The following is a 22498-nucleotide window of genomic DNA, read 5'->3' as shown; positions in this document are numbered from 1 at the left end:
CAGTTGCTTACAATTTTTTACTTTCAACACAGTACACTCAAAGCTTGGAGGTGAGATCTTTGGGACCTGATACAATAACGCCTGGCACACAGATTACTGAAATTAAAATCTGTTACATTAAAAAGCACCCTGTATTGTTTCCAAGCTAATGGGAAAATATTTTTGCTGCTCTAGAGACATTTTTCCTTGTTTATAGTCTGGTTATAATCCAAATGTTTTCAGGATCTTCGATTTAAAAACAATAAACCCAGAAATTTTTAAATTTTTCTTAATCCAAATTTTAGCCAGATATTGTCTGCTTTGAAGACCATCAAAATATCAATACAAGAAGAAGAGAAAAAAAAAAACAATTTCTAAAAAGGCTGGCTTAAATAAAAAATATAAACTATTAATGGTCTTATCTGTTATATTGCATATTTCCAATAGATAGGAACTATTTAAAACCATACAGTGATTAACAATATAAATCAAAGTAAAAAGGACAAACTGCAAAGTATTATCAAAACTTTTATTTTCAATACAAGATAAATACCATGCTTGTTACTAGTGCAGTTTAAGACCAACAATGGCCATATAGCAAACTGCTGAACAGTCACCTAAATGCTAAAGAAAGAAAAGACAAAGTAAACATTAAACACAAAATTGCAATTACAAACAAATTAATGAGTTTTTTAATAGACACTAATATGGAAGTCTAGTTCTCGTGGACATCAAAAAGATGTCTATTTGATCAAGTATCACCTTACCTTTGCACAGAAAATCTTATTGTGAAGTCACCAGAGTCATTGTTAAGACTTTCTTTGGCCTTCTGTTATTAAACAAATTATTTACAAACTGTGATTCAGTAATTCATGGATACTGGTAGTATGATACAATTTTCTTTTGTTTGTTAAGGGCTTTCCATCAAAAATTGTACAACAACTTTGTAAGGCTGTACAGGGCTGTAAACTACTTTGCAAATATACCATGGGATGAAGAGGAAGAAGGAATAATAATAGACCTTTTTTTCTTTTAAGGCTAGAGTCATCCATATTATAGAATACATTATGATTTACCCCAAAGGATCCTTTCCCATTAAATACCACCTGAGTACTACAGTTTTCAAAGTAAAAAAATAAACACAAATTCACCACTGTATTTAAAAGTAATTTAACTTACAGAATGCCAAAAAATGTTGTGCAGTAACAGTGTGGCAAAAAGAAAAAACCTTCAAAATGAAATGTTTTTACTAATTGCAGGGGCTGCCCAATTATGAAACTAATGTAAAACATGTAAAACCCATGGTGGAGTTGTAGATAACTCCTGTATGAAAAACCCCTGATATTTTTTACTATCTGCAGTTAGTGTTTCAGTATTTGTGTGACTTCAATTAAATTTTACCTCATATTTTAAAAGACTGCCATTATATTGATATTGCAGAAATTTTTTAAAGCATTAAAATCTGTCTATACCTAACCAAGTATTTATAAGTTCCATATAAAAACTATAGTAGCTGCATATACTCAGATAGTGAATGCCAACCACCTGAAATTTTAAAAAGAAACACTGGTTAAGACAAACCTAAATCAATCTGAACAGTAATTACCTGAATATTTTGAATATTCATAAAAATTCATATTGCTTCTTTCTAATGCCAAGAAAGAGAAGAACTTCCTCCCAGAAGCCTAGACATCTTAACACGTTTTTTATTCAACTTACAATCAAACTTCAATAATGAATATTTTATTTTTCTCCATCAAAAATCTCACATTGCAAACATAAGGAATGCCATACATAAGGCCACATCTTAATAAATTCATAGTTTTTGGTTGAATATTTTTAAGAAAGTTAGTCTAAGGCTTCTAAGAGTCAAGTTGCTAAAAAATAAATACATCAGTATTTAAACGGTAGGTTAATGTAAAATAAAAATTTTTAAAAACACTGTAAGAACAGAAAAGAATGTTTTGCTATGAAAATCCCACTTAATATATTTTAGCTAATATGTACAATGGATGATGTGCATATAAGTACATACAACTGGGGGAAACATTTACAGAGGGCTGTGGAATGCAAATGAATTTCATGAATAAAATTTAAAAAGCCATTATCTGTAAAACAGTAAGAACTTCAATATTGTATTCCCAGGAATTAGAACATAAACTTCCTCTAAAAATAAGCTGAAGCTTAAACATAAAACTGGAGCCATCTTATAAGACACATAAATTCCAATGATCATTCAGGTATGAAAACCAAAATGTTGAGAGCACTCCAACAGAAAAGTCTAATAGTAGCTTCTCATTGTATAAAAGTTATGTATTTAGACTATTGGCACATTGAAATACATAAGGGAAAGTCAAAGTCTTTGCCCTTTCAACAATTTCCCCTTTTACTACAAAATATTATACAACATTCATTAAAACCTCCATGTTTTATTTTAAGAACTGACTTTTAAACTATAAAAAACAAAGCAATATTCTCCACAGGAGAATTAAATGAAAATAATACCTTAAGCTACAATCCATAAGTTTTTTGTGATTATCCAAATTGTAGTTAACTGCTTAAGAACATTCTAGGTAAAGGGGCCATTGAAAGGGATAATCTATAATCAATAGCCACAGCAATTTACTACAAATATTGTTTATGAAAATTAACAAAATAAACACTTCCAAATTTACATTTCTGAATAACTTTCCCACAACATACTTTCTTTAACCAAAACCAGCACATTCAATTCAAAATATTGCTTCAGTAGCAGTAATACCACTCAGATATAGGTGCTGCACCACACATTCATAATTTTACTGGCTGAAAGTAATGTGACTGCATAGCACTAAAAGTGCTACAGCTTAAAATTAAGCTTGTTTGTTTTCACACCCACCACAATTATTGTTAATTAAGAAAAAATGAAAAGGTCTCTGGGATTCTTTTTTTTTTTTTTTTGGTGTCTATGCAAGGATTAATTTCTTTGGATTGTTTCTACACTTAAAAAAAAAAAAAAAAAAAAGGTGAAGAGTTTTCAACCAGTACCAGCCTATAAACAACAGAAGGGAGATGAAAGAGTAAAACAAGGCTTACAATTTTTACCTTTACTATTATACATTCATGTGTTATCAGGTAGAGAAGGACTTTGCAAAATTACTTTGCTAAACAAAAGTTATTTTCTTCTGACAACTTAAAATATGGACTACCAACAAGCATTTCTAGTAAACTCACATTGTCTGCAACAAGAGTCACATAATGAGATAAACCACATAGGGAGAAGAATGGTATAAGACGAGCAATTAAAGGGTCCCCTAATAAAAATGAAAAGGTAAATGAGACTTGATTAGTACAAAAACTCCAGTTTTTCTTTCAAGTTCAAGTGTACTTAGTTTTGTGATTCCATATTAAAATTGTTCATAGAAAACTTTTTTCTTATGGAGATTTTACTTACCTGTTAACCTCTTACTATTAACTAAATTTCCCTTGTACTATATTTATAGTTGTATTTCTTCCCAGTGGGGCATTTAAATTAAAATATAAGTAAGTCACAAAATGACAAAACCTAACAACATCTATACACAAAATAAGAAAATCAATTTTGATACAACTCTCAAATAATGTTAAAAAGGCAACTGCATTTTCAACAAGCTAAAACACACAAGCAAAAAATCATTTCTGAGAGCAAATAGTTCTGACACACACCAATGATCCCATGCAAACACTCCAATCACAAAATTTCTTAAAAATAAAACTGGCAATATGGAAAATGTGAAACAGGTAATTTTGTGAGAAGTTGTTTGATAACGGGACAAGAAGAAATTAAAGAACTGAAGTGCAAATCTCTAGAGGGCTTCCACAGTTGCACATTACATAATATCTAGGGTACTTTAAGCACTGCCCTAACTTTAAAATCATGAGTATTATCAGAGTCTCTCTTTCAAAGGTAATTATATATTAAAACTTTTATTTTTTTAAAAAAATGACTTAAGGATTTAAGTCAACAAATTCCTGAAGTAGTGATTCAGAATGACCTTCCTATAAAAATGTCTAATTTTACAATTAAGAATACATGCTAGCTACATGTTTTTAATGTAAGCCTGTATGTAAGGTAGGTTTGAAAAAAATCTGATTACGTAACTATAGCATGAATTAGTAGACTGCATGAATATACACAGAATTCCTTAAAATTTGGAGACAGAGTGCACCTGTACTACCCCATTTCAGATACAGAAAAATACAACCCAATGTTAAACATCACACCCTTCAGAAATTTATAGCAACTGGAAAATAAAACCAAAGGTCTCTTCACTCATATTTAACTGCTGCATGGTTGTATTTACACTGCCCATGGCTTCAAAAATAAACCATAAGCACCATCACTATGAAACAACAAATAACTGCGGCCTTGATCAGAATTGTCAAAGTATTTCCTTCAATGCTCACGTTCACAATTTAAGTGTTTCAATACATTTGTGTGGTAATTAAGCTGCATTACTGTAGCAAATAACATACGGGCTTTTACTAAAATAAAACCACAAATTTTTTTCACCCCTACGTATTGACTAGATTGCTGTATCTGTCAATTTCAGTTTTTACAAGATTACATACCATTCAGCAAATCACAAGCTAACTAGGTAAAAACAGCTAGAAAAGCAGAATATAGAAATATTAAATATCCATGTAATCACCTATTCTAATATCAAAATCAAGGGCAAGAGACACTTAATTATTATGTTTAATTCACTGAACGCAAGATTAGATTGATGCATACCCAAAAACACTATTGCAATGCTTTTCTTAAAGGACAGTATAAATGTTGTCATAGTAACATTATCTTTAGATATTGCTGAACACAAGACTTTCCCTGAGGTGTAAACATCAAATAACTTGAACAGCTTTACACATCAGCCCCATTAAACAGTTTATTACAACACTACATCTATTGTAATCAAAGTGGTGCTGTTTACAGACATTATCATATGAACATTTTTAACAAGAACAAACTACTATAAAAACAAGCATTTACTTGACTTTTTTTCCAATTGCTTGCACATTATAATAGCCAAATGTATATAACCAGTAATAAAGTTGCAAAAGCTATAACTTTTTAAATCACACAGGTTTCCTTCAAATAAAACAGTTAAGCAACATAAAAAGTAAAAGTAGAGCTACTGGTTACCATTTATGCAGATTTGCTTTATTCAGATCTATTCCTGTTCATTTTATCCATGAATCCTTACACGTTCAGTTCAATCACAAGAAGCAATCTGCTGGACAAGCGTCATTTTTCCCCCATGAAGACTGTTTGTCTTGGAAGGTGTTCCTCTTCCTTCAGCTGTAATGTGTCAAAATTTGTGATGTAGATTTTGCTATTCCCCACAATACACAGAAAAAATGCTGGCTTAACTATACATACACAAGTCGTGCATCTATGTCACTGTTTATGTATTCTAACACAAAATAAGAATTAGCTGAAACAGTAGCTGCCGTTGTGGTGGAGAAATGCTCCCAATTTAAGTGATGATTGAAAGTGAGTCTGAGTTCACTCTTCTTAGAGACTGTCTTATAAATTTAGTCAATAAAACAGAAATGAAACTATAGCAGCTACTGTTTCTATGATGATGAAAACATTTATAAAGTCATTTTCTAAAGTATGCATACTACAAAAGTAAATGGAAAAATACTTTGATGATTTCAATGTAGTTTCATTCACCCACATATTAATTCTATATTAATTCAGTTAACAATTAAATGCTGAACTGAATATAAAAATGCAGTAATTATTTTACAAATTAGTTGTATTTATTTAACACATACAGGAACTTCTGCAAATGTTATAAGTCAAAGCTGCTCCATGTTACAAAATTTATAAATAAAATTGATAGATAGCTCAGTATTGGCTTTTAAATAAATTCACATCCACATACAAATCTTTAGATATAATACAAATTTAAAACATTTAATTTTACCCTAATTCCAACTATATTGAAATATTTAATGTAGTATATAAAGCAAAAACAAGCTAAATGGAGTCTACAATGATAAATTTCATTAAAAACTCACATAAAGAAAAAAATAAACAGAATAAATTTGATAAACTAAAATTTCGAGAATACATAAATATGCAAACTTCAGGTGTGTTCACAATTCAAACATTCAATAACTGCATAACTACCAAAAGCAATTTATCCCTGATATGTGATTACCAAATTTTTAAAATGTAAATTTCCAAGACCATTTCAATAATCAATTTAAGAGTTAAAGGGAACAATGTTTAGTGATATTTTTGTCAGAAAAATAACTGAAAATTACTTGTTTTACAAGAAAAGGTCCCTAGTTACTTCTGTCACAACTACAACTTTCATCGTTTATGTCCTTTCTTCCTTAACAAGGCTATAAGCATCTAAGAGCCTTAATACACATACGCAGTTGCACTGTCTAGCAATAAAAATCTGAATCTTAAAACTGGAAAAGGAAAAAACAGATGATTCTGTACTTCCTTTTTAAAAGAGTTTCTATCTCTATTTGTGGAAGAAAAATGGTTTCTAATGTTATTTTTTATTGAAAATTATCTTAAAATTTGTTGATAAAGCTATTTAGTGGAATCATTCAATGGGAAAAATTTAAAATGGCAGCTTTCAAGTGTTGCACTTTTACTACTTAAAATGAACTTTTAAAATTTATTATAATATTTAAGAAGATATATGTTCTCATCTGAAAAAAAGGATTACTGGGAATTTACAAAATCTTACTGCAAAAGAATGCTATCTCCCTAAATATTTTGTTGTGCTGAGAGAGATGAAGGCAAGGGGTCAGGTGCGTAGAGGGAAACCTTATTTAAAGTCAACCTTGAGAAAAAAAAAAATCCAACCCTTTCAAAAATCATACAACATATTTTATAATTTTATACCGTTAGTCACACCAATGGGGGATTTGGCTACTTTTTCTATAGAACCCGGTTCATGAAATTACAATACCCATATTTATCCAGGATGAATGCAATCATCTTTTGCTTGATTTTATTTTAAAAATATATACTTTCTATTAATCTCTCATTTTCACCATACATACATATAAAACCTAGGACTAATCTGGCAGTTTTTATTTATGTTTATTTCTAAACACTTTACATTTAACCATCTGGAAATACAAATTTTACAATCTCAAATGGAAGCAAATTTGAAGGCAATACAACCCATTTCCAATAGTCCAATTTCATATTATAGTCTCAAACACCTAAGTAGGCATCTACATAAACAAAGTTATCAGAAAGAAGCTTAAAAGTGACAAATACATCCAATGCTCATTTTCAGAATACCTTTGGTTAAGTGTGAAATGTCAAAGTCACTCAATTACTTGATTTATCTATCAGTTATAAAAGACCTATGTAAACACTTGTTAAAACTACTAAGAAAATAAATGGAACCTACAGCTCTTCAATAAAGTCTGTAAACTGAAGTAAGCAATAAATAAAATTTTAATACGCAGGGAAGTACCTGCATTTTGAGGTAAATGTTAGGATCAAGGCAGTATTAACAACTCAAATAATGAGCACTTCCATTATAAACTTATCTAAGCAAATTTTCAAGCATCAGTATTTCTAAACTCATGTAGGTTCATCTTTCAAGAAATCCCAATATATATTTGATAAGGTTTCTTTTATAGATTTTCATATTAATATACTAAATTAAAAGGTTTCTAATATAATTAGACATGAACTAAGTAACTCAATGAAATAAAATTTACTTTTCTCTATCTGAAAATTTCTCATTTTAAAGAGCAGAATGGAAATCAGTGGGTAAAAGAAATAGAAGAAATATCTAAATACAAGTTAACTTTTAAAATCAAAATTCCTTCGTGTTGAATAGAGCTTATTATACAATACAATTCTGCATTGTAGATGTTTACAAAAAGTCCCTTACTATGAAAACATTTCATATTTTCATCTTTCTACCTGTGGACATAGTACTTACCTCATTTTAAGCAAAACATTTTTTTATACCATAAAACACATACATGACTGTCACTGTAAGGTAATCCACTAAACGGTAGAAACATTTCAAAAAAGTCTAAGAAAAATCAGCTTTGCTCCAAAAATATTCACAAAATGGACATTTCAAAATAATCTGTTATTTAAAATTCACTTTAAGAATTAAAATATGCTACCACAGAAGGCAAATTAGTAAAAGTGGATAGCATATATGGCACCCTTTCCCCCTTTTGGTTATCAGGCTTTATGTAAACAGCACTAATTAAATATTTATTCAGAACATTTATTCAAAACAATCTAATTTACAAACTGAAATAATGGTAGTAAATTTCACACTGAGATGAAGGTGAGAGAGCAAGGTGACCCACACTGGCATTGAAATTTTTTTTTAACAAGAAACAATCATTTTTAAACAAAACTATATTCTCAAACCACAGTGAGCAAAACACTATACATCCATTTAAGGGATCACTTCTTAAGCTCCTGTCACTTCAATTAAGATAGTTGTGTAGTAAAAAGGTTTTGCAAATAATCCTAAGAGCAAGGAAAATTAGAGTGAATAGAAGGAGAGCTAACATACCCAGATGAGTAGTTATGGATATTGGGGGAAACACAAGGAAACATAGCCTGGGAAATACTAGACAGGTCTCAGATGATCAAAGAGACACAGGAATCATTTAAAAATCTTATTCACAACAAATATTATTCAGGTAACCTAAAAAACTTAATTTCCACATAAGCCTCAATGCAGCACTCTCTTTTTCTTTTCTAATGGACTACTTTTATTATTATTTTTTTAGGAGATACTAGAGATTGAACACGGGACCTCGTACATGCAATGAGGCATTCAACCACGGAACTACACCAGCTCCCCAGCACTAACTTTTAAGGAGATGAAACTTGTTAATATATAAGAAAGAACAATAACTAAAATGATACTTTTGGCTTTTTTTGATTTTCCCAAATTAATACAAATTAATACAGCCTCTTAGTTGAATATAGTACACAAAGCATCCCAAGTCTTTTGCAGTAACAACAAACCATAAAATCATTTTATTTATGGTAGTAGGATGACAGTAATCAGCAAAGGAAAGTGTAGTTATTCAACCCATACCTCATACACGATGTTTAAAAAGTTTTACAAAGAAATGGATAAAGATTTAAGAATACATAAAACCTCATAAATCATGGAAAGGGGGAGTGGCTTGAATAAACAGTATTTACAAAAATAATTTGCATCTATTAATTTCCAGTACACCAAGCAAAAACTGAATTGTTAATAGAAATCTGATTAGGGCGTTCCAAACAATTAACAAGAGTAATACAGCCTAAAAGAAAATAACTCAATTATGAAGGTAAAATAAAAGTCTGTAAAAAAAGGTACAATGTTAACGAACTGGGCTACTTTTATTTTGCTCCTAGTGGTCTGAGAATAAAGGAAAAATTACAGAATACGAAATACAATGTATTTACATACTGAAATTTACAATACTGTTATTTTCCTATTAAAATATTATCTATTTTTACTTATTGAAAGCTTTTAGAAAACCAATACATTTTTTTTATAACTGAGAGAATGCAATTAACATTACCAACATTTCAAACACAAAAAAAATTAAGATGGGACAGACAATAACAGTTTGCCAATACCATTAAGTTTCCAGTTAAATTGAGAACTTGCCCTTTTAGCAATTCATCATCGCTTTAATAAGATTACATTCTTTTTTTGTACACACACTTACTACTGACATTCACTTTAGCTTTCAAGTTACTATCATTCCATTTAATGCATTTAAGATTTACAGGACAACTCAAAAGGACTCATATTTTAAAACTTCTAAAAAGGTCAACAACAGACCTTATTATGATGGTGATGAAATTTGCAGGTATTTTACTGTATGTTTTAAAAAGTTTTTCTCTTATAATATATTTGATCCCAGTTCCCACCCCTTGTTCACATCTACATCCACAATCAAGAGTTTGGCATACCAAAGGTACAATATTCCAGGTGACAGAATTTTTTGCACTAGAAAAGCTTATGTAAGATTTTGATTGGATGAAGGCACATAACAATATTACAACTCAATTTTGATTAATGTACAAACAAAACATGGGGATTTTGGCATGGTACATCAGTGATTAAGAAAAAAATGTCAACAATAGTTTGCAAGTTAGGAATTCAGAGTTAATTCCTGAATGTAATGAAACTCAAAGCCATGATATAGTTAGCTGTACTCATTACTAGAATATAATGTTAATTAATTAAAAGTATTTAAAATTAACAATGGACTTCTCAGAAAAAATTTACTTGATTAACAATGGACTTTTCAGAAAGAGTTTACTGGGTTGAGAAAGCTACTTTTAGTAAAATCAATAAGGAAAACTGTCATTAATTTTGGGGGTAAACTGGTCCAGAGACCTCTTGAAGAGCACACCCAATTTGGAGATGATTTTAAATGCACACAAATATCATTATCATGCTTTCAAAACTAGAGACTTGTTGATAACTAACAAAGTCTAAATAAAAATGTAACGTGTAGAACCTATACCTTTTTATAATGAAATAGCTGAAATACTTAAGCATTTCAAAAAATAACCTTGCCCCAATTCACCTAAACAATTGATAAAACACTAAAATTTTTTCATAAGATGGGATCATATCTATTTGACTCATGGAAAAATAAAGCTACATCTTTAAAATTTAGTCTTTAGATTTACATGATACAACATTCAATTCTTACATTCAAAAACAGTATCAATTTTAATTAGCTTAATTTTAAAAGTGAAAGATGTTTTGCCTCATTAAATAAATGTTTAGCAAATTATATCAAGCTTTATAATACAATACATGGACAACTATTTAAAAATTAATTTTGATAAATATTCAAGATGCACACTCAAAATATAAGAAAACTGAGCTTTCCACTTCAAAAAGCCCTTAAAACTGTAAACTGTAAACAATGTAATAGTTTTTGTATTCCAGAAAATAACAACTTACATGCTTATTTTCTAAATAGTATTATTCAAATTATCTCACTTGCTAAAAATAAATGTTTTGGTTAAAAAAAAAAACAGGTACTCTGTAACAGAATTACATGCACTTGATAAAGCCTTTGATTCTGCACATAACAATTTAAATGATTACCATGACTGAATCTTCAGGAAGTTTCCCATGACAGCGGAAATAATTTTGTAAGGAGTAGTTTTTAGAAGGGTTTTTTTTTTTTGTTTGGCCTGATTTAATTTGGATAAGAAATTAATATATTTTTAAATACATGAAAAAAAAATTTATTTTATTTACAAAATAACCTCTGTCACATGCACAAGCCTTACACTGTCTCCGTTTCCCCCACTTTTCACATGAATAGGTGCTGTTCACAAATGAAAAATAAAATTACAGGTGAAAATGAAGTATAAACAGACAACTCTTCTGACTTTATGAAAATGTACACAATTTTAAAATACAGGAAAAAAAGACAAAGATTATGGTTTATGAATGAGACATCAAAGAAAATCCCTTCGAGACTATTTTAATGGGGGATGCATGGTTTGATACAATTAAAAATTTTTAGATAGGGGCTATCCTGAAGCCATTTTAATTGAGTAGGTTTTATAATCTTCAACTTAAAGAAAACTGCCTTTCTTTTAAAAACAAAAAAGCAGATTTAAAATGCAAAGAAAACATTGTCTTTTCTTTTTAAAAAAATTTTTTTTAAAGCTCTCAATGCTGTGAAACCATCTTCCTGTATTATAAACTATTAACTGTTAGATTTTCTTTAAAAACTTAGGGAAAACTGAGGTTAGTTCAGGACAGAAACTTGAAATTTATTTTTAAAAATCCACATACATAACACATATGTGTAAGTAATTACTCCCTTTATTTTAGATTTTAAATATTTTAAATCACATGCAAACTATGTATAAGAATCACAATTTTTAGATTTTAGAAGTATACAATGAGTCCTCTTGATTATTTCTTGCTTTTGTAAAACCATTAAGAATTTGAAAACTTAAAAGTGGTAACTCAATAATATAATGTTCAAGGATAAAAGCTCAAAATTTTTACCTGTTATTACTTACCAATCATTTGGCCCAGATGTTTCCAGAAGATTAAACTCAGAACACGTAGCTGGACCATTTAAAATGTAGGTATATACTGCATAAACAATAGCCTTGGAGTTATAATTACCGTTAAGAACACAAATGCTAAATGCAACAGGAACAAGGAATACCCACCTTCTCTAACGATGGCGATACTCGCGCTCTCGATCACGCTCTCGGTCACGGTCTCGGTCACGATCTCGGTGTCTCTCTCGTTCTCTGCTTCTCTCTCTATAATAATCATCATGACGGTCTCTACTACGGGATTTATGGCGCCGACTCTTTTCTCGTGACCTACTATGGTCCCTCTCTCTTGATCGTTCACGTCTTCTAAAAGAAATTACTGGATTAATGCTCTCCATAATTGGACTGTTTAAAAAATCTAGTCAATATTTTGGTGTTTTGAAAACCTAAAAAAGCAAAAAATTCTTTCTAAATCTACTTGAGACTTACTCTTCTGAAATGGTGATAATGATTTACCAATTCATCGACAAACATAAACTGTATGGAAATGTCATTTTTAAAAATTATTCACCCAAAACTGGAAACCAGACACACCATGGCAATACAGCACATCATCTACTTAATAGAAGCATGAAGCAGACATGTAGTATTTACTAAATGAACAAACAGAAAAGCAAGGAGAGAAAATTTTAAAGCACTTGATTTAATAAACTTTTAAGAACATATAGAAAGTAATTTTTAGACATATAACCCATGAAATCACTCAACATACAATTTGGCTTACATTAGAAAATCATCACCCATTTTCCTAAGCCTATATATAAATACCAATTTCAAAATATTTCAAAAATGAATAACTAATTATTCATCAAGAATACAGCTCCCCTAAGAAATACTCTAACATATAAATATGTTTTGGGGGGGGGATTGGGGGGGAGGCGACAAAAGAGTTGCCTAATAATTAAGACCGCTGAAAAGGACTGGGACACTAATAATACTGTATTTAATAAGAAGAAATATTTCATCAGCTGCTTTTTTTCTAATAGATGGTTTGGCCAAAATATCTAAAAGAATATTAAAATTGTAAGAGATGCTTTCCATTAATATAGTCGAGTCCATTAAGATAATATAAAGCAAATATGAGATGAGGCAAACGAATCTCTCTTTAAGGATTAGAAATTCAGCTAAACTCACAATAAGGATATAACAACTACCTATTAGTTTAAATAAGAGTATCTCTACCTTGTATTTCTTTACCAGATAGACCTACCTGGTAAGTAATTAGGTGCTAAGCTCCCTGACCTAGGTAGAAGTTCTTATTTTGGACTTAAGATAATAAAAAAATTATTTAAGATACTGTCTTTAGTTAGGACAAATACATACATTAGCAAGTCTGTTCAGACATAAAGATCCTTAAACTGGATCAAAAAGGTAATAACTGTAAAGTTAGGAAGCATGCCAAAGACAAGTTCCTTTTCCTTGACATCAAGAAAAATAAACTATACCACCAGATAAAGTACACTAACGACAGATCTAAGAATGTTACGTAGCCCTGCCCAATCAAGATGGCATAGTCAAAAGTCGCAGGCCTACACACAAACACACACACACACCCCAGAAGCTTTCAACAACCAACAGAAACACCTTTCTCAAAGCTCTGGAAACCAGTTAAAGGACTGCAGTAACAGTGCTAAATCAAGAAAAGAACAACTTAGAAATGGCAAGCTCTCCTGGAACCCTTGCTGGCTCCTGCCCAAACTCCCCAACTCGGTAAGGAGCTGGCCCACACTCCCAGAGCACGTCCCAGGTCCCAGTTCTGGAGGGAGTACAGTGATTCTTATGCACATTCTGGGAGCATGTATGTGCAGACCAATTTGTGCGGTGGAGGCTTGAGGGACTGACCCAGGACACTCACTGCAGACTCGCTGTCACCAAAATTACCCTGATGGCAGCTCACAGAACTTTCTTACAGAAAAGCTGTGGAAGAACAGTCAAGTTGTAGCTGCCTGAAACAAGGGAACACTGGCTTGTGAGACATACAGTGGAGTACATAGGACAGTAGGAAACTGTTTCCTAGGGCTGATGGGACATTTGTATCCATATAAACAGGATAATTCCTAGGGCCACCTGTGCATGCCTGAGAAAAGACACATGTGCAGAAAGGACCAGAGAGGTCCCTATGCCTGGTCCTCAAGCATTAAACTCATTCTAAGGATCAAGACGCAAAGACTGGGAGAGGTGTTTTTTCTTCTTCTTCTTCCTTTTTTTCCCCTTAAACTCCAGCAGTAACACACTGTACTATCAGAATGTCCAGGTTTTCATAAAAGGATTACAAAACATACAAAGAAACAAGACACAATGGCCCAGGCAAAGGAGAAGATTAAATCATTAGTAACCATCAATGGGAAGTACCTGGAAGACACCAGACAAAGACTTTTAAAAAATGGTCTAAATATGCTCAAAGAGTTAAAAGGAAAATATTGACAAAGACCTAAAGGGAAATCAGGAAATAATATCTGAACACAAAAGAGATACCAATAGGAAGATGGAAATTACAGAAAGGAACCAAACAGAGCTAAAGACCAGAGTAACAGCAATGAAACTCTCTAGAGGAGTTCAAGAGCAGACTGGAGCTGGCAGAAGAAACATTGAATCTCAAGATAAAACAAGTGAAATCATCCAGCCTGATGATTCCAGTCTGCCCAGAGGGGTGATTCCCAGAGACATTATTTAAATACCACTTTGTTGCTGCTGAAGAAGATACACTCCCTGCTAGGGTTGCAAGGAAAGGTTTGTCAAAAGACACCATTCTCCTGGTGGACCAGGAAAGTGCGCTCCTAGGAATGTGAATGAGGGGTGGGGGAGGACACAGAAATGACACAACTTTTTGGCATCTTTCTTTCCCTTTCCCCAGGGGCCTTCGGAACTGGTCTGCAGCCTAATATTGGGCCCCTGGTCCTGTTTTGAGCAGTTAAACATGGGTGATTTTAAAGATCTAGAATAAGTTGAAACAAGAATCAAAGAGGGAGCAAATGTGGCTCAAGCGGTTGGGTGCCTGTTTCCCCCATGAGAGGGCCCAGGTTCAATTTCTGGTGCCTCTTTAAAAACAAGAACAAGCAAGCAAATAAAAAAACAACTCAGGGGAGCCAATACAGTTCAATGGTTGAGCCCTGGCTTCCCACATAATAGGTCCCTAGTTCAATCCTCAGCCCCAGTGTCTCAAAAAAAAAAAAAAAAAAACCCTAGGGAAGAGAGAAATTGACCATCAGAGTAAACTCACCATCACTATCAGATACCTAGACATCAGTAAAAAATTCGAGCCGTAGTGACAGGAACAAATTAAAACCTAAGACAGGACACAAAATTTGAAATAACTTATCGATAATGTTCAAACAAATGTCTTATACCAATTCAACGAGATGAAGGAAAATATAGCTAAAGAGATACAGGATATTAAGAAGAGCATAAAGAAAAATTTGGAAGCCTGCCCAGAAAAAAATCAGAATTTATGGGAATGAAAGACGCAATGGATTAGATTTAAAACACATTACAGGGATACAACAAGATTTAAACTGGCAGAAGAAAGGATCAGTGACTTAGATAGAACACCTGCAACTAAAGACAGGACAGATAAAGAATGGAAAAAATTGAGCAGGGTCTCTCAGAATGGAATGACAGCTTGAAGCACACAAACAAACATCACAGGTGTTCAGAAAGGACAAAAGAGGAAGAAAGAATATTTGAGGAAATAATGGTTAAAAATTTCCCTACTTTTATAAAAGACATGTATATCCACATCCTAAAAGCATAACATACTCTAAACTGAATAACTCTGAATATATCCAAGACACATATTAATCAATATGCCACAGACAGAGAGAGAATTCTGAAAGCAGCAAAGAGAAAAGTAATCCATCATATAACAGACATCAATAAGACTTATTGCAGATCTCTCATAAGAAAGCATGGAGACAAGAAGGCACTGGTATGATATTTCTAAGATACTTAAAAGAGAAAACCTGCCTGCCAAGAGTTCTTTATCTGGCAAAACTGTCCTTCAAAAATGAGGGAGGAGGGAAACAGATGTGACTCAAACAACTGAGCTCCTGGTCTACCACATGGGTGGTCCCAGGTTCGGTTCCTGGTGCCTCCTGGAGAAGATGAGCAAAACAGCAGGCTGGTGCAAGCTGACATAGTGAGCTGACTCAACAAGATGACACAGCAATGAGGCACAAAGAGGAAATATAATGAGACACAATAAAGCAGGGAACAGAGGTGGCTCAAGTGATTGAGTACCTCTCTCCCATATGGGAGGTCCCAGCTTCAGTTCCCAGTGCCTCTTGAAGAGAAGATGAGCAGAGAGAGCACACAGCAAATGGACACAGAGAGCAGACAGCAAGTGCAAAACAATGGGGGGGAGGGGATGGGATTAAATAAAATTTAAAAAACAAATCTTAAAAAAAAAAAAATGAGGGCAGTTTCAAGACCTAGGTAGCTACACTAATAACAGCAATATAGACTTTCAATGTAAAACAGTTAAAATATAAAAAGATTATATATTAATAAAAGGAGCAATCCACCAAAAAAAGTAACAATCATAATTATTTATGCACCTAAATGCAGCACCCCCCCCCCAAAAATGAGGCAAAAACTGACAAAACTGAAGGCAGAAAGACAGCTCTATAGTAGTAGTCGGACACTTCAATAGACCATTCTCACCAACAGATTACACATCTATAGACAAAGGATCAATAAGGAAACAGAAAACTTGAACAATATGATCGGTCAGACCTGAAAGACATATACAAAACACTGTACCCCAAAACAGCAGGACATACATTCTTCTCAAGTGTTCATGGATACTGTTCCAGGTTAGAACATATGTTGGGTCACAAAAGAGGTTTCAATAAATATAAAAAGTCTGAAGTTATACAAAGAAAGCACTTTCTCTGATCATAACGGAATGGTGGAAATCAGTAATAGAGATCAGAAATATTCACCAACATTGAGGCTAAAACAACACATCCTTAAATAATCAGTGGGTCAAAGAAATACCTCAAGATGAATGAAAACGAGAACACCACCTATCAAAACTCATGAGATGCAGTGAAAGCAATGCCAAGAGGGAAACTGCAGTGGTACACATAACTCTGTAGATGAATTTTTTGGTATGTGAATATACCCAACCCCCCAAAAATGCTTTTAAAACACATATAAGACTAGAGTACAGTGTACAATGAAAAATAAATGACCAGAGTGATATGACACACTAACCTGGGAGAAGGTCCCTATAAGACTGAATTGAGGCATGAAGAAGCAGCCAGCTATGTAAAGAGTTAGGAAAAAGGGTTACCAGCAGGAGGGACATTAAGTGCAAAAGCAGTGAGGTGGGAAGTGGATGAGGCTCAAAAGTGATTGGGTTTCCACCTACCATATGGGAGGATCCAGGTTTGATCCCTGGGGCCTTCTGGTAAAATAAACAAAAAATGTGCCTGCATGGCGAGCCAATGCCTGCACAAGTGAGTCACACAGCAAGATGATGACACAACGAAAAAGAGACAAAGGGGAGAGTCAGGTAAGGTGCAAAAGAAACCAGGAACTGAGGTGCACAAGTAACAGGGAAATTCTCCACATTGGAGGTCCCCAGGATCGAATCCCGGTGAATCCTCGAGGAGAAAAATGAGAAAGGAAGACAAAAAGAGAAACTGATACAGAAGATCACACAGTGAAAGGACACAGACAGCAAAAACAGCAGGGCAGGGGTAGGAGGGAGATAGATAGATTAGATAGAGAGATAGACAGAGAGAGATAGAGAGATACAGAGAGAGATTAGATAGATAGATAGATAGATAGATAGATAGATAGATAGATAGATAGATAGATAGATAGATAGATAGATAGAAAGCTGCTATTTAAAAAAAGCAGTGAGGTGGTCAAGTACTTGATGTGTCACTGGAAAAGAAGGGAAACCAATATGCCAGGAGTGTAGTGGGCAAGATAAAGGGTACAAAGACTGAAATGACAGAAAGAGAGACTACATTACAGAGAGCCTCAATGTTTACAGTTATATTCTAAGGGCATCTAGGAGCCTTCAGAGGGTTTTAACCAAACACCTAATATTTGAAATCATTCTGGCTACTGTGGCTACTGAGTAAACAATAAATATAATTGTGTAAAATAAAAGTCCTATTTTAAAGTCCTCTAAACACAATAAATTTCCATTTGTAAACAAGCAGTTTTAAATAGATATGAGACAGGAAAGTTTTACCTTGATCCAGAACCATAAGACTTAGACTCAATTCCATGAAGGCAATCTTGCAAAGAGCTAATAAGGACTTTGCAACGATCATCAGCAGACACTTTGGATTGTTTAATTAAGGAAATTGCCGTTACCAATGTCTCAATAGCACTCCCATAATCACCTACATAGGGAAAGATGGGGGAAGGACAGTTTAAAGTAAAACAAATTTTACTTTCAATTTACCACCTAACCACTTGGGCAAGAGTGATAAACACAGGTAGTGTACTTTAAAGTGACTACAGAATATAATGTCCTAAATTTTGTAGTATTTCACCATGTGCTTTCATATGCATGAAATTAACCTAATTTTTTTAGTAATACAGCTGTATGAGGCAGATTATTATTTTGCAAATATACGTATAAACAAGTTCCGTAAAGCCCCAGAGCTATTAAATGTCAGGGAAAAGCTTAACTGGTATACCTAAAATTTTAAATTAAGAGTCTTTTCTCTACACTGTGACATATAGATTCCTTCAATGCCTTTTAAAAACTTATAGGTAATGATTTGGGATATATATATATATATATATATATATATATATATATATATATAAAAGTATACATAAATTAACAACACCTTCAAGAATTCATTCCTAATAATCTAAGAAATATTAATACAGGAAAAATGTACAAACCAGCACTGGCATCAGACACAGCTCTTGAAATGGCACTGCTTGAGATTGCCCTATTTCTATTCATGATTTCTTCAAACTCAGCTTCACTCAATGGTGTTCTTGCAGTATCCATTTCCCTAAAAAAATAAAAATAAACCTAAAATTATATACAAAAGATTTTCTAAGTTAGTCGTTAATGGTGTAAAACAATTCATACAAGCCACTTTTGACAAGTATCTTAGACAGTGGTTACTTTTCCAGGTTGAAGCATACTATTTTCTCCTACAGAAAAATGTCTATACAAAAATTCTCTTATGCCACTATCTTTGAGCGAAAAAACAAAAAAGCAGCTTAGAAATCACATCTTTCTGGAGGACAAAAGAAAATATATTTACATATCTGCAATATAATACTTCACACAAAGTCAAACAAAAACAGGTTTAATAAAATGAAACACGGTAGCTTAATAATGCCCGCACTCTATCTGGGGTGTGAACACTCTCTTTTCTTGTTTCTTAATAAACTCTTTACTCCCTTGCCTAAAATAAATGAATGAATGAATGAATGAATGAATGATAGCTAAAGAATATAAAAACAAACTCAAAGAAAACTGAGTGGTGTAGTACTTGCAAATTCAAATGCTCTTCAGAGACAATAAACATAGCTCCCAAAATTATATTTTGAGTGTGAATAATGTCAAATTTAAATAAGCAAACTCAAAGAATGAGAAACCAGAAGCTGATTGGAGGAGGGTGGTAAGGAGGGAAGATGGGGAGCTATTGCTTAATCGGTACAGAATTTCTATTTGGGGATGGAAAGGTTTTGGTAATGGATAGTAGTAAGGTGTCACATTGTTTAAGTATAATTAAAAGTACTGAATTATGTATTCAAATGTGGTTAAAGGAGAAATTGAGGGTTCTATGTTACTAGAATAAAATATTTAAAAGAAAAAAAGATGAAAACACACAGCTGTACAACACAGTGAACCCTAGTATAAACTATAGTTAATAGTACAATTGCAAGAATATCCTTTCAGCAATTTTAACAAAGGTACCACACTAAGGCAAGGTGTTTATAGGCGGAATATATGGAAAGTCTAGTATCTCCATTTTTCTGTAAACCTACAATTTCTCTAATAAAAAAGGTAAAATAAAAAATATTAAAATAAAATTACTTTGGAAGGGGCTTAGTTCATCAGTACCTCACACCCAGCTTTTCACTAAGGATCTCCATTATTTTACTTTCCATAAAGCTTGAGTTTTAGAAGATTTTGCTTAGCCAAGTACACTTATTAAATTGATGTTCCCATTTTAATTAAAAATTTATCTGCTTTTCAAAACTCCTGATTAGCACGAGAAAATCAATAAATAGAACCTACCAAACAAAATGATCTAATTCCTAGCAAAATGAAGAAACTTTAGCATTCTGTGTAGTCTGATCAATGGTTAACAAGATTTAGACTTTAAAATATTGAAAATAGCTTAGAGACCCCATTTGCTACTTAAAATTATCTAAATCCACCTCTTTTCATTTTAAAAATGACAAAAATGAACTCATGGGATTTAGTGATGTGCTCTAAGTAACAAAGCTATGTAAGTGGCAGAGCTGGGATTAGTCTTCCTGACCGTATTCATCATGCTTTTTACCATATCATGCTATCTCTTCCAAACAGAAGAGAAACAATATAGAAAATTAAATATCTGGGGGAAAACCATAATTTTAAAAGATACCATGGTGATGGAGCTTAGAGAATTTTGTACCAATCAAATACTCAGTCTACTTTCATAGAAACATACTAACTTACCTTCCAGGGGGCCCATAGTCACCTCTATCATATGGTGGAGGTCGGCCATATGGGTCTGCTGGTGGTGGACCCCGACTGTCTGATGTAGGCATGCCGCTGTTAGTTGGTGGAGGGAAGAAAGCCGGGTTCACATGTGGAGCTGGAGGCGGGGCTCCTGGAGGTGGTCCAGGAAGATGCGGAGGAGGAGCAAGTGTAAGGGGTGGCCCAAGTGGGCCAGGTGGGCGAGGCGGAAAGGGGCCTGGAGGTGGAGGTGGTCCCTGTTGTGGAGGTGGTGGCCCAGGAGGGGGGCCATAGCCTGGAACAGGAGGTGGAGGACCAGGTGGAAGTGGACCCAATGGAGGCTGCCCAAAAGGCTGTCCAGGAAAAAGAACTGGTGGTGGAGGGCGATCTCCTCGATTAGGAGGCCCAGCTAGTGGAGGAGGCAGAACCTGACCAGGAGGTGGAGGACCTGGTGGACCAGGTGGGCCTGGAGGACCTAAGGGGGGACGTGGTGGAGTCTGTCCAGCTATAGAATAAAGGAGAGAGAGAAAGAAAAAAACACATTTCAGTAAGATATTTTAACCTGAAAGCCAAGATTATTCTTTTAAAGCATAACCCCTAGACAAAGATTATTTCTCTTTAAATAAAAGCCATATGGTAAAAGCTACACTAACCACATAGGTGAAGTATATCCTTACAAATAACTAGCTCAAACTTATGCTTAAGAAAAATTATTAAAACAAAAATTTTTAATAAAAAAAATATTACAATGCTTAGAGATATTTGCCATTTTTCAGTGTACACACACTTCTTACAGTGAAATCACCCACCTTATATTCTACTCTGATGCCACGCTAGAAAGTGAAACAAGGAAAAATGGTCTTGAAAGGATTTTTTTTAAGAGGTAAGAAAATAAGACGGATGTAAATACTCTATATATAAGTCAAGCAAGTTTGGAGAAAAATAAAGACCTTTTAGGCCAAAAATGGGTATTTCCTCTATGCTGTGCCCCATATGCCATGGAATCCTAGTTTCCAGGAACAAAGGCCGAGTTCCTTTAACAAGATGCTTGATCAAATTTCCTGGATTCCAAAAATAGCATAACAAGGAGAGTAAGTCACATTAATAATGCATTACTTGAAAAAGAGAGAAAAGGAAAGAGGGATTAGGTAGACATGTTTTATCCATGGTAATTAAAGAAAATTTTTACCTGGAAAAGGTGGGGGTGGCCCTCCTGGTCCTGCTGGCCCAGGAAATCTGTCCCCACCAGGAACAGCCCCTGGAAAACGGCCCCGTCCTCTACCACCTTGTGGAAATGCTGCACGTGAACTGCCTCCTGGAGGACCAGCTTTACCTTCCCCAGACATTTGTCCTGATTGTGTAGCTGCAAATATCCAAATACTCATAAATAGCATTTATTAAAATAGTTCTCTGAAATGTAACCACTGTTATTAGTAACAATTCTATTTCAAACTTTATTTACACTAAATCTTGCAAGGGCTTGGGCATACGTTAAAATGCATGAGAAGTATACTGATTAGGGAAACATTTGCATCTATTTAAGTTATTGTGACGTCTCAAAATATCCACATTTTAATGTATATTCAATAAATAAATATAGGTTACTTTCAAAATACCAGTACTCTGCAGCAGCCAAGACTGAAATTCTTCAAGAGAAATCTTAATTTCAGTAGCATAGATCATTTAAATTTTGTAATATAATCTTCAGTTAAGTCTTAAGTGCTAAAACATTAAAAGAAAAACAACCACTTGAATTTCTGTTA

At 33.4% G+C, this 22498-nt stretch overlaps 1 protein-coding gene across 3 annotated transcripts in view; it reads right to left on the bottom strand.

Annotated features, from left to right (window-relative positions):
• Positions 1 to 494: 494 nt before the first annotated feature.
• The window catches only part of CPSF6 (cleavage and polyadenylation specific factor 6), a 37340-nt gene continuing 15336 nt past the window's right edge, over positions 495 to 22498 (bottom strand). Inside the window, exons 5-11 of one of the 3 annotated variants that reach the window (XM_004479185.3) lie at positions 21925 to 22098; positions 21686 to 21796; positions 20736 to 21240; positions 18953 to 19068; positions 18285 to 18438; positions 12188 to 12379; positions 495 to 5296 (exon numbers count right to left, since the gene is read on the bottom strand). In XM_004479185.3, the coding sequence (XP_004479242.1) occupies positions 12193 to 12379; positions 18285 to 18438; positions 18953 to 19068; positions 20736 to 21240; positions 21686 to 21796; positions 21925 to 22098 (1247 nt within the window). In that variant the 3' untranslated portion in view covers positions 495 to 5296; positions 12188 to 12192. Of the gene's footprint in view, positions 5297 to 12187; positions 12383 to 18284; positions 18439 to 18952; positions 19069 to 20735; positions 21241 to 21685; positions 21797 to 21924; positions 22099 to 22498 lie in introns of all 3 variants that reach the window. The other 2 variants (XM_004479186.4, XM_023584837.3) reach the window with 2 other exon arrangements.

This window comes from Dasypus novemcinctus, chromosome 12 (assembly GCF_030445035.2).
Source record: "Dasypus novemcinctus isolate mDasNov1 chromosome 12, mDasNov1.1.hap2, whole genome shotgun sequence".
In the NCBI taxonomy this organism is placed as follows: domain Eukaryota; kingdom Metazoa; phylum Chordata; class Mammalia; order Cingulata; family Dasypodidae; genus Dasypus; species Dasypus novemcinctus.
The sequence above is the reverse complement of the archived record's forward strand: the minus strand, read 5'-3'. Positions and strand labels throughout refer to the sequence as shown.